The sequence below is a fragment of the Mytilus trossulus genome, chromosome 14 (genome assembly GCF_036588685.1).
Source record: "Mytilus trossulus isolate FHL-02 chromosome 14, PNRI_Mtr1.1.1.hap1, whole genome shotgun sequence".
In the NCBI taxonomy this organism is placed as follows: Eukaryota; Metazoa; Mollusca; class Bivalvia; order Mytilida; family Mytilidae; genus Mytilus; species Mytilus trossulus.
The window spans coordinates 14800637-14813985 of record NC_086386.1 but is presented as its reverse complement, the minus strand read 5'-3'; the positions used below and the strand labels follow the sequence as shown (position 1 = coordinate 14813985).

The 13349-nt window shown below is 33.2% G+C and overlaps 1 protein-coding gene across 1 annotated transcript; it reads left to right on the top strand.

Moving 5' to 3' along the window:
* Positions 1-1735: 1735 nt before the first annotated feature.
* On the top strand, positions 1736-3949 carry LOC134696816 (zinc finger MYM-type protein 2-like). Its single transcript, XM_063558771.1, has 4 exons — positions 1736-2378; positions 2692-2849; positions 3153-3299; positions 3582-3949. The coding sequence occupies exons 1-4, from the start codon at positions 1813-1815 to the stop codon at positions 3947-3949; spliced, it is 1239 nt and encodes a 412-aa protein (XP_063414841.1). The 5' UTR covers positions 1736-1812.
* The last annotated feature ends 9400 nt before the right edge of the window (positions 3950-13349 follow it).

Genomic DNA, 13349 nt, shown 5'->3' with positions numbered 1-13349 from the left:
GATTCATCTGAAAATTTCAGGGCAGATAGATTTTGACCTGATAATCAATTTTACCAATGTCAGATTTGCTCTAAATGCTTTGGGTTTTGAGTTATAAGCCAAAAACTGCATTTTACCCTATGTTCTATTTTTAGCACATTTTTTAAACTAGTCTACCCTAAGGATGATTGTGGCAAAGTTTGGTTTAATTTGGGCCAGTAGTTTCAGAGGAGAAGATTTTTGTAAAAGCTTACGACGGACGACGACGACGGACGACGACGACGAAGACGACGGATGACGGACGCCAAGTGATAAGAAAAGCTCAATTGGCCCTTTTAACAGGAGATTCAAAAGTACAGTTCAGATTTTGTCGAATCAATCTGAACGAGAACAGTATGATTCATCGTTTTCACAAGTTAGTTTCATTGTTATCAATAAAGAAAGTCTTACATGCGTGCATTGCGAGCATATCAGATATATATTATTTCGGTGCGTTCATTATGCTAAAAATTAATGTTATATAGTATGTGAACAATAATTTGAAACTTAGCTATTTGATTACGACATTGTTTATTAAACCCCATCGGTACTGGCATTTTTACGTTTTGAAAATGGTGGATTGAACCTGGTTTTATAGCGCTAAACCTCTCACGTGTATGACAGTCTCATCAAATTCTGTCATATTTACAACGTTGCGTAAACAAAACAGACATAATGGGTAAAATTGTAAAAATATGGGTACAGCAGTCAAATATTCATACTAATAAGTACAAATTTTGATGTAACAAAAACACCGCTATGATATTTTAACAGTATCGCATTGATATTTTAAAAGTATTGCATTGATATTTTAAAAGTATCGCATTGCTTATTTATGTAATATATAAGAAAAACACAGCACTTCAAATTTTACACGGACATAAACGTTAGCTTCTAGCTAACTTCTGAATGTATATTTAGACTCAATTGTTGTTTATATTTGAACAATAAGTTTAAAAGTTAGTATTTTCTTAATTTTTCGTTGCTAAAAACAGCATTTTCCGCATGACATGTCTGCATGTTTACAATTGATATTATACAAATATAGCCTTTGTATGAAGTCGAAAAAAGGATATATTGACCTGAAAGAAGTATATTGACTGAGGACGAAGTCCGAGGTCGATATACTTCTTTGGGTCGATATATCCTGTATTGACCTCATACAAAGGCTATATTTGTTATATTATTAATTTTCGACCATAATTGTATCAAAATCGTCATTTAGGTTTTTTTTTAAATTTTATAGATATTACATTGTCTCTTTGACAATAACAACAAATTAGTTGTTATTTTATTTACTTTTTTTTTACATCTTATTTGAAGATTTTTTTCGTCAAATTATCGATCACAAATTTCATGTGTTTCAAAACGTTAAACATTATCCTGAAATTCATTACATGACGTCACAAAGTATATCGGTTTTTAGATATTCTAAAAATAACCGTGCGATATGCTTTTTGCCGGTCAATATGTTTTTAGCTATACGCCGTTTTCTCTCCAACTTCGAAAATATAGTTAAACATGTGACTATCCCTAAACGAATCAAATTTGTTAAAATATACGAATTAATAATATTAGACATTATTAATTAACTGGAGCTTATTTGACTAAATACGAGTAAAACTGCCAAATCGATAATTTTGTCCTATTATAAGGCCAATACGGATTTTTCCGTATTGGCCCGGGTTTAGCAAGCCCAATATTTAATTTAGCATATTCGATTAGCTCTAGACTAATCGGTTGAAATCCCGATAACTCTAGAGAACTACGGCTAGTGTCGTCTGACAGGAGAAAATGACAACAAAACGATGGAGCAATAGCTCTATACAAAATATAGATGATGCGATGGATGCGTTAGTTGAAGACTATTTTCACTACGACGATTTATCTAATAGGGAGGCAGAGTACATCAAGAGAAATCTCGCGGATGTCAATGGGGAAGGAAATTTGATTCTGGAAGAAGTTGATTCAGCGAATTTCAACTTCCCAAATGAAATTCTGCAGGACATTGAAAATGCACAGAATCATGAGATTGACGAATCAGACAAAGAAAATAGCTCGAGTAGCAAGAGGTTTCGCTCTGTCACTGATGAAGACACTGACTCTTTTCTAGCTTTAAGTGTTAACAAGAACACAAAAACTAAAACAAAGAGTGACTTGAAAGTGATGCTGGATTTTTTCATATCTGTTGGAGAAATGCGTGATTCAGTGGAAATACCTGCCAAAGACTTGGACAGTCTGTTATCAAGATTTTTTCTTGGAGTCCCGAAGAAAAATGGTGACGAATATGAGCCTGACTCTTTATCCTCTATGTTCAACAGCTTGGATAGACATTTGAAGGACTCAAAAAGTAGTATAAGGTACGATTATTTTCATGTAGATTATTTGATATCTGTGAGACATGTAACTCCCTTGTCTTGATATAGCATGATAGCCTTTGCATTATTCTGTCAAGCACTATGACTCGAATATTCAGTGCCAATATTTTAATTTTAGCCTTGTGTCATTTTTTTTGGTAAAAACTATATATATCATCTGGGTCAATGTGGTTTTGATGATCTTAAGCTTGTGTACAATGAATATTCCTTGGTTTCTCTTTGCTATAAGTATAAAACATGTACATACAAAAATTACATGTCAGATATTATGCATATCTTTTCTTTAATGTTTCAGTATTAAAAAGGATCCTGAGTTCAACCACACAAGACGGGTATTAGAAGCGAAGCGAAAGGCATTAAAGTCATTGGGCAAGGGCAGTAAGCCAAACAGAGCTGAACCTTTGACGACTGAGGAAATCCAAATCTTGAGGGAGAAAGGCGTTATTGGAACACGTAAGTTTAAAAAAAATGTTGTATTCCAGCGTGTCAGTCAGTTACTTTTAATTAAACATTTTTCTAACCTTGTGGCAAACAAATTATTTTATTTCCTTGTCGCCCTCTATCCATCCCTGATTATTAAATGGTTGTTCTAATAAAAAATGTTTAAAATACACATAAGGTCTTAGAAAATGAGAGTGTCTCCAGAGGTCTTTTGCATTTTGATACAGTATTTGTCCTTTAAATACTATTTTAAGTTGGATATTTACATTAAGATACATGTATTTTAGTTAAGTTCTTTTTTTTTCTTTTTTCCAGAAAACCCTGATGCATTACTGAATGCTGTGTTTTTAAATAATGCAACATACTTTGGTCTACGAGGTCGACAAGACCATGTTAACATGACATGGGGAGATGTCAAGTTAAAAGCTACATCTGATGGAAAGGAGTATTTGGAATTTAATGGTGAGATTATGTTATGATTTCCATCATTTAAATAGTTGATATTTTAAATCTTTTAGAAATCACAGAATATATACTTCTGTGGATAATGGATGTACATGTACAACAGTCCTGACAAAAGTTGGTAATTTGTGCTTTTAAGGATATTAACCATTGTTTTATATTTATCAAAACAAATCTTATTTACTATGCAATACATGTTTTTTGTTATATAAAAGTGAAAGTTTTGTACAGACAGGAAGGATAATTCTTCTTTAAATATTGACATAAGCATACTTTTTTCAGAAAGAAGCACCAAAACCCGTAGTGGAGCAAAAAGCAGGGATTTCCGGGATATTACGCCAAAGATTTTCGGGGAAGGAGGAAGTAATTGCCCTATTCATGTTTACAAGGAATACAAACGGCATAGACCTCAAGACACATTAACTGATGAACATAGATTTTATTTGAGGCCTTTAGATAATAAACATGAGGAAATATGGTACACTCGCCAAACCATAGGCAAAGATAAATTAGGTAAAATGGTAAAAAATATGGCAGAAAAAGGAGATCTTCAAGGAAGAAAGGTTAATCATTCGGGACGTAAAACTTTTGCTACCACACTACTTCAAAATGGTAGACCTGCCAATGAAGTTGCTCAATTAGGAGGCTAGAAAGGCATTAGTACCTTAACTCATTATTCAGTACCGTCTATTGAACAACAGCAACAAGCTTCTCACACAATATCTAAGGTCATGTTGCCGAACTCAGATTTACAGACGACATCAGATTCAGAGGAACCTTGTGAACTTTCAAACTCAAATACATTAGTTCATAATAATTTAAATGCAAATGTATCAAATACAAATAATCAAACTGCTAACAAACATGACAATCCAATGGCCATGTTTGCAGGTGCAACTATAACAGGTGGTGTTTTCAATATTAACATATACTCGGGGGAAAGAAAGAATACTATAAACTGCAGCCAAGAGCTTTAATCTGAAAACTAGATAAAAACATGTTTTTTACTTGTTGTGTTTATTTACTGTTGATTATTTAATAAAATTGTTACTATTTTATTGTTTTGATTAAAATCCTCAATTTTCATTGATACATATTCAAATCACTACGATTCAAGTCATGAATGTCAGATTTTCACACTATTTTCAATCTTCATATTGACCCGGCTAGAGTTCATATTGGACTGGTTAATTAATAAAGGTATCATTGCGTAACAATTTTCATATTGGCTTAGTTATAGGTCCTCGGGCAGCCATATTGGCCTTCGGCTTCGCCTCAGGCCAATATGGTACCCTCGGACCTATAACTAAGCCAATATGAAAATTGTTACGCAATAATACCATAATATCGCTATGTGATATAAGAAAAGTTTTTATCGATACGCTCCTTCCATAAACTGATTTTCATTTTCATTGGGTGCCGTTGTTTTGCCGTTTATATACTGTAATGGTTTGAGAGGTTTTTTTTTTACAGTATTTACCAATTACCTAATAAAAAACGAGAATAAATATTTTAGTATTTTATAGGTGGTTAAGAATCGTTTATGCATTTCACTTGACAAAGATAAAACAAAGTCGCCTTCAAAGCTAGTATAGCAGTTGGTATATTATTTTCAATTTATTTTAAGACAAGAAAGATAAAAAAAATATATATTCAAAAGTTGAAAGCTGTATTTTTAAATAATGTTTTATTAAAAACATCGTTTATGACAATCTTAGAGCAATGAATTCCGTAAAATTACTAATACATCGCTTTTCAAAATCAAAGAACCTTAGTGAGCACGCTCACATACCCCACGTCCCCACATTGTCATTGAAGAAATTAAATAAGTGTAAGAAAAAAAAATTATATAAAAAAAAATTAATTTCCTGCCAATATGCACATCTAAATAGTATGTCCTTATTATCTACAAAATTTCATGAAATTCTGTTGTATGGTTTCAGAGGAGTTGAGATGACAAACTGTTGCAGAAGTACATTGAAGCAAATAAGTTCAAAGGGGCGTAACTCCTAGAAAAAAAATTGAATCGCAATTTCCCGTCAATATGCACAACTACATAGTATGTCCTTATTATCTGAAAAGGTTTCGTGAAATTCTGTTGTGTGGTTTGAGAGGAGTTGCGATGACAAACTGTTGCAGTAGTACATTGAAGCAAATAAGTTCAAAGGGGGTTAACTCCTAGAAAAAAAATTGAATCGCAATTCCCCTTCGATATGCACAACTACATAGTATGTCCTTATTATCTGAAAAGGTTTCGTGAAATTCTGTTGTGTGGTTTGAGAGGAGTTGCGATGACAAACTGTTGCAGTAGTACATTGAAGCAAATAAGTTCAAAGGGGGGTAACTCCTAGAAAAAAATTGAATCGCAATTCCCCTTCGATATGCACAACTACATAGTATGTCCTTATTATCTGCAAAGGTTTCGTGAAATTCTGTTGTGTGGTTTGAGAGGAGTTGCCATGACAAACTGTTGCAGTAGTACATTAAAGTAAATAGGTTCAAAGGGGCGTAACTCCTAGAAAAAAAATTGAATCGCGATTTCCTGTCGATATGCACAACTACATAGTATGCCCTTATTATCTGAAAAAGGTTTCGTGAAATTCTGTAGTGTGGTTTGAGAGGAGTTGCCATGACAAACTGTTGCAGTAGTACATTAAAGTAAATAAGTTCAAAGGGGCATAACTCCTAGAAAAAAATTGAATCGCAATTTCCCGTCGATATGCACAACTACATAGTATGTCCTTATTATCTGAGAAGGTTTCATGAAATTCTGTTGAGTGGTTTGAGAGGAGTTGCGATGACAAACTGTTGCAGTAGTACATTAAAGTAAATAAGTTCAAAGGAGCGTAACTCCTAGAAAAAAAATTGAATCGCAATTTCCCGTCGATATGCACAACTACATAGTATGTCCTTATTATCTGAAAGGGTTTCGTGAAATTCTGTTGTGCGGTTTAAAAGGAGTTATCATGACAAGAAACAGGACTGACGGACGGACGGACTGACGGTCGGACTGACAGACGGACAGACGGACGAGTCAAAAACATTATACCCTCCGCAACTTGTTGCGTGGGGTATAATTACGGCTACATTGATGCGGGAAAAACTATGGACGGCGGGAAAGCGCAGTTCTACAGAGAGGCACACGTTTTGCAACGTCACAGATAAGAAACGTGAAGATGCTAATGGCGCGACAAAGCAAGAAAAAAACTCGTTTTTCAGTAGAACATACAAAGCATTAAAAACGTATATAAAAAACTTCATTTGACTGTCGAAACCATATTAGGTTTAAAGAAAAATAATTGACTTTGTTCTGTTATTCAAGAATAAACATTAAAGTCTCAAATTATATATTGAATTTTGGGGTTGAAAACTATTTTTTCTGAGATAATGTGCACATTTTAACACAATCTGTACTACAATTATAAACTTTGTTTGCCTTTATTTATTAAATTAACTGAATGAAATTAGCTCACATGGTTGACTGTAAAAAAAAAGTTGTTATCTTATTTTTAAATTGTAACGTTTATCTGAATGACGTCATCAAAACTGATGCTGTGTGTGACGTTTATGCGTATAAAAGTGGCAGGTACTTGATATTACTGGAAACGTTTTTACCGATTTTTACAATGGGAAGTGTTACAGATCGAAAATCATTCGATAATTTGTTTAATAGTTTGTAAATTTATTCAATAAAACTGTTAGTTCAAATTTAGAACGTTAGCTCTTCAAATATAGTCGGTAGAATTCCAGAGTATCTCTTTCTAAATGCACTATTTTACCCATCAAATTTACCCATTTGGGGTTTGCTTAAACGTGGGTTGACTTCACTAGTTTTAAAAACAATAAATATTAAAGTTATAATTTATAATGAATAATTTTGACAATGCCGGTCTTCTCATTGTAAAATAATTTTCTGCTAAAACCAAATAAACTGGACCCGATTTTTGTATTGTAACGTGTACACAGGGTAAGCGTGTCTATTTCAATTTAGAATGTGTCCATTACCAGTTTGATACTGGATCCAAAATTGCTCTATTTACAAACGTATAATGAATTATAATCTTTATTCAAATACTAACGTCAATGAACCAAAATATGTACAACTGCTCTTTGCAATCTCTAATAAACTATCTATAAACGGTCCGTGTAACACTTATCAATTCAAAGTTTTAAAAAGTTTTGATATTTTAGATTTTTGGAATTTTGATCAAAGTTTTAAAATATTAAAATTTCATATTGTGTCAAAGTTTTGAAATTTTGAAATTTTAACCAATTATTAAAATATCAAAACTCCAAATATCGTTTATAAATGTGATAGTTTAGGAATTTGGTCAAACTTTTAAAATACTACACCTAACGTGCAATTTTGATTATTTCACTTTTTGAAAGTTTGATTTTTTAGATTTTTGATTAAAATATCAAAAATAGACATATCCAACTATAGCAGTCATCACGTGACTTTTGTGACGTCACACATCACCCGTATCAAGCCCAAGTAAATTGTATAGAAATGCATAGGGGCTTTCTGGAATCGATGAAATACATTACTTTAAGTTCATGATACTAAAAGTGTGGGTCTTTTTGGTAATTCCTCATATATTTAGAAATATAAATATTCCTTTTGGAATAGTTTAAATTTTGATCTTCTCCCTTCCAAATGCTTTTGAAAATTTGTCTTGTTGCCTCGATAGTTCACACTGTTAAATCATACAACTACGATAAATATTGGATTTTCTGTCGTCTTGAACCGTAAATTGCGATTTAAACAAAACAGATGGAATAATTGTGGGTCTTTGTGCTTATTATTATATTCATAAATATTTGAAATATCGTATATAGAATAGTTTAATTTTCTATTATGTCCCTTCCAAATTGATTTGAAAATAAGCTATTTTCAGAAAATCTGCTATTATTTTTCAAGATGGCGACCAGATTGACAGCGTGGGGCGACATGGTAAAAATATTATTTGTACGATTTTTACTATGAAAATTAAATAACTGTTGGATGCTCGCGTTTTCATTCATTGTCTTACCTTAAAGCAGCATGTAATCGAACATTGGTTCCTTTTTATCAAGCTTAAACATGCTGTTGTTATTTTTATAAAATTTTGAAAAATGGCGAACAAATAATTTTCCAACGTAGAAGATGTTCGACACTTATTTTGTTAATGCACATAATTCAATTTATTTTCTCTGTTTATATTGCAATTAAATATGACACGGTATTGTAACTATACGAATAGCCTTAGACATAGCAAGATTAAGGAGATATTAATTAAGTCATAACATCAACGTGATCAAAGAAAACAAACATGGCACCTAATCACGATGTAAGTTTTGACAATACCCATGTAGATGCATGTTTTGACAATACCTATGCCGATTAGTGTTGTCCGATTATCAATGAAATTCTTTGCAATATTATTTTATATTCATAACAGAAGACATCGAATGGATATAAACCGAGGTGAACTAAATATATTTTTCAATTTTCTTTAAATAATTCATCAGGTAACCAGTAAAAAAATCCTAATTGAACCAGTCACATGCAGAGTTATCGAACGTGATTATGACTGTAATAGTTGCATATGAAAGGAGCGAAAAGAGGGGAACCTGTAAACCTTGATGTAAACACGGCTCTGATAACAATCAGTCTTAGTTATAAATAAATAGCACGAAATATATCAAATAATTTTAATAACAAAATTAATAATGAAAAGAAGAAGCCGTGTTTTTTATGAAACATATACAACATGTAAGACATCACATGGGATAACAGTAACCTGAAATTTTAAGGTTTTGCATTTATAAAAAAAAAAATAAGCCTAGGCCTATCTAAACCGGAATGAAATAAGTTGGTTTAAATCTCTTATATATAAGGTTAGCGTTTGAGATAAATAATCCAGGGTTATTTGATGTTCTCAGTTCCCAACATTTAGAAGTATCAATGAAAACTGACCAACTCGCAGTAAACCAAATAGTATTATGGTTCCTGCAGGTGAACGGGTAGATCCAGAAAAAGCGCTTCGAACGCATGCAACTTTAAACGTTTTGTTGTCTTTTTTATCGATTGCATGACGATAATATATTGCCTTTGATGATTTATTTCAGTTCCAAGAAATGATACGGAAGGAATACTTAATGCATATATGCGTTGTGTTTGGCGTGCTTCAGCTGGCCCCTAGCCGACCAAAAAGTGTACTGGTTCAGTGATTATAGACGTCATACCAATCTCAGAAATATCACAATGAACTTAAATTAAAATCATACAAGACTCAAAAGGACAGAGGCTCCTGAATTGGGACAGGCACACAAATGCAGCGGGGTTAAACATGTTTCGTGAGATCACAACCCTCCCCTATACATCTACCTAATGGAGAATGAAAAACACACAGTAATACGAACAGTAAAACGCACTTGAAAAGGAAATACATCTCCTTTGTCAGAATAGGAAACAAAAGGAAACCAATCAAAATGACAATGATAATTAATTAATAAAGGACTACTTTTTATAAGGCTAGCAGTTACTGCCATACGCCAGCTCCAGACCTCAATTAAACTAATTGAAAGGTTGTATATGTCTTCATTATGCACACTCTTTCCCTATTGCATTTATTGCTAATTTGTTCCGAAACATTCATGAAATAATTGTCACTGGCAACAAAAGATTGATAATTGAAGATAGGTGGTTTACATAAAAACGTAGGTTACAACTCCCTAGGACAAAGTAGCCCTTATAGATGGATTTTGATATGTTTTAACTTCACTTTGGTCAACACCGCTTCAATTGTTTCTGTTCTTATTTTTCTTGACTTTCAAATTTCAGTTTCAGCGTTCCGTAGGTGAATTTTTTACTTAAAATTCAGCGTTTTGCATTGTACTGTTTTCGTTGTATTGCCAAAAATGGAACAATCCATCTTTACACGCCCCATTCTGACTTGATGTACCTGCCTGTGTTCTTTCAGTTTGCTCAAAGTGAATTGTCGTATGATAACTTAAAAATGCTTAAATAACAAAATGCAAATACGGAACAATAATATTCCTTAATACAAAAAAAAATCCCTTTCCTTTTATTTACTATTCAAATAAAGGGGTTGATTTAGGACCCATAATGGAGCTACGTATATGATAACCAGCCAAAAACGTTGTCTATTTGGAAGCAACCATTTACCTTTAAAAGTGGGGTGGTTTTGTCAAAGCGCTAACAAGTTTTTCATGGCTAGTAATTAATTTATTTGAATCAAAATTTAACACTATAAGGCATGGAGAAAATTTGGATTCAGATTTTTCTTTTGTCTTCTGCTTGCACAGAATATTATTTTTTCATCAAATTGGGGATCCGAATATTTTATTTGAAGTACATGTATCAAAGTAAAGAAAAGGTGACTATCTATATATTGGATTCTCAAAAAATTACCATTTACCGCTGATATAAACTTTTGAAAAAAAAAATTCAATTCTTTAAAATGCCGACACCTACAAGTTGATAGATAAGCGCTTTATGTAGTACAGCGGCAACTATTACATAAAAATGAATGCTGAAAAAAATGTTTATTGTATACGTTTATATATATGATATGAATGATTTCAACTTTTACAAAACCAGAGCTATAAGTTGGATATAAACGTTTACTTTATTTGGCCTTATTTATTTTATTTGACTTTAATTGCCTTTTTAACTTATTTGATTCGAGCGTCCCTGATAAGTCGTTTGTAGACGAAACGCGCGTCTGGCGCAAAAACCGACAAAATTTATATCCTGGTATCCATCTTTGATGAGTTTATGTAGATACCTTGTGCTAGTATTTTGGCCCCAATCTACTAATATTTGATCTTAGTACTCTTAATTTCAACTTAAATAAGATAAATATATATATATATATCACAAACCTCCCACATTGCATACAAAAAACCTTAGGTATTCATCACATTCGCACGAAACTTTATTCATTACCCCTTTCAAAACTTCATTCTCTGTTCAATTTATGTTTGGAATCCACTGTTACAAACCCTCATTCAAACCAATACAAACTACAAGCTATAATTTCGGATATTGCTAGTCACAGGCTTTTCAAGCCAGTTCGCATTGGAAAAGATGAAAAAGAGAAAAGATCTTTTCTAAATCTTTCTTTTGCCAATAAAGGTCTCGATGGCGTCAACCTAGGCAATATCCTTCATCATAAATTAGTTCAATCGAAAATACCTCCTTATTTCAAAGACCAGTCTGTACCAATAAATTCTTATACCTATACCAAACCTATTGCAACTAAAATTTTCAATTACAAACGCTTTTTGCAGGATTTCGATATTGACGACTTCAAGTCTTTACCTCCTGATTGCACTTGTGCTAGTTCCCAATTCACATATAATCCTGCTGGCCACGTTATTACCGGTGACCTTAACATTGTTAATAACACTTCTATACGAAACGTGTTATCGAAAGGTCCGAAATATCGTGAGCCTAAATCCATCAATTGGAAATACAACTTTAAAATTTTGATGGATTCAGTCGAGGATTATGCCAGGCTATGGGCTAAGCGCGAGAAGGAAGACGTAGACACTCTATCCGAATGGATTAAGGTAGTGAGGTCGTTAATACAAATAAGAATTAAGAAATTGAATGGGTCCATCAATGCCCATGCTACATCAATCTTCAAAGATCCAAATGTTGCTAAACACCTATCTGACCTCCATGATAAATATGTTGTTGTCCCCGCAGACAAAGCCCCAAATAACATCGTTTTTGACTGTAAAAGTCATTACATTAATTGCTTGATAAACGAATTAGGTATAGCCAATTCACTTGGAAACCCAACATATACCCTCACGACACTTACCAAAGATGAAATCCTGGATAATCATAGGTCTGTTTTTTGTTCCTTTGGTATTTCAACCAAAGATGAAGAACTGGATCTTCCATCACTGTATTGGATACCTAAACTTCATAAGTGTCCTTACAAACAACGGTATATTGCTGGGTCTTCCAAGTGCTCCACGAAACCCCTTTCTGAATTATTAACATCCATTTTATCAGCAATCAAAGACGGGCTTCAAAGTTATTGTGAAACTGCCTATTCTAGAGGTGGCGTGAATCAGATGTGGATACTTAAAAATTCCAAAGACCTTTTAGAGTACATACAATCTAACTCTCTTTCATCTTGTAACAGTATTAAAACATTTGACTTTTCTACTCTTTACACAAGTATTCCACATTCCAAACCAAAAGACAAATTAAAAGAGTTGGTATTACTTTGCTTCATAAAAAAGAATGGCCAACGTAGATACAAGTATCTTGTCTTAGGGAGGGATAAATCCTACTTTGTAAAGAATCATTCTGATTCAAACAAAAAATTCTCTGAAACCGATATTATCAAGATGCTTGATTTCTTGATTGACAACATATTTGTTACGTTCGGAGGACGTGTTTTTCAACAGACTGTCGGCATCCCAATGGGAACAAACTGTGCCCCTCTACTTGCTGACTTGTTTCTTTATTATTATGAGGCTGACTTCATGCAGGAACTTCTTAGGAAGAAAGATAAGAAGTTATCAATATCCTTTAACTCTACTTTCCGCTATATAGATGACGTTCTTTCACTAAACAATTCAAAATTTGGTGACTATGTGGATCGCATCTATCCCATCGAATTGGAGATAAAGGATACTACAGATACAATTAAGTCGGCTTCATATCTTGACTTACATCTAGAAATTGACAATGAGGGTCGGTTGAAGACAAAACTTTACGACAAAAGAGATGATTTCAGCTTTTCAATTGTGAACTTTCCATTTCTAAGTAGCAACATTCCAGCAGCACCTGCATACGGGGTATATATCTCCCAATTGATACGATATTCCCGTGCTTGCATTTCCTATCATGATTTTATTGATAGAGGGTTACTGCTTACAAGGAAGCTATTAAACCATGAGTTCCAAATGGTGAAGTTGAAATCATCCCGTCGTAAATTTTACGGACGCCATCACGAGTTGGTTGACCGTTATGGAATAACCGTTTCACAAATGATATCGGATATGTTCCTTACGTCGTAA

Coding starts and splice junctions, on each gene's coding strand:
- LOC134696816 (XM_063558771.1), top strand. CDS start 1,813: ATGACAACAAAACGATGGAGCAATAGCTCTATACAAAATATAGATGAT. Junction 2,850..3,152: donor GAAAGGCGTTATTGGAACAC/GTAAGTTTAAAA, acceptor TCTTTTTTCCAG/AAAACCCTGATGCATTACTG. Junction 3,300..3,581: donor GGAGTATTTGGAATTTAATG/GTGAGATTATGT, acceptor TACTTTTTTCAG/AAAGAAGCACCAAAACCCGT.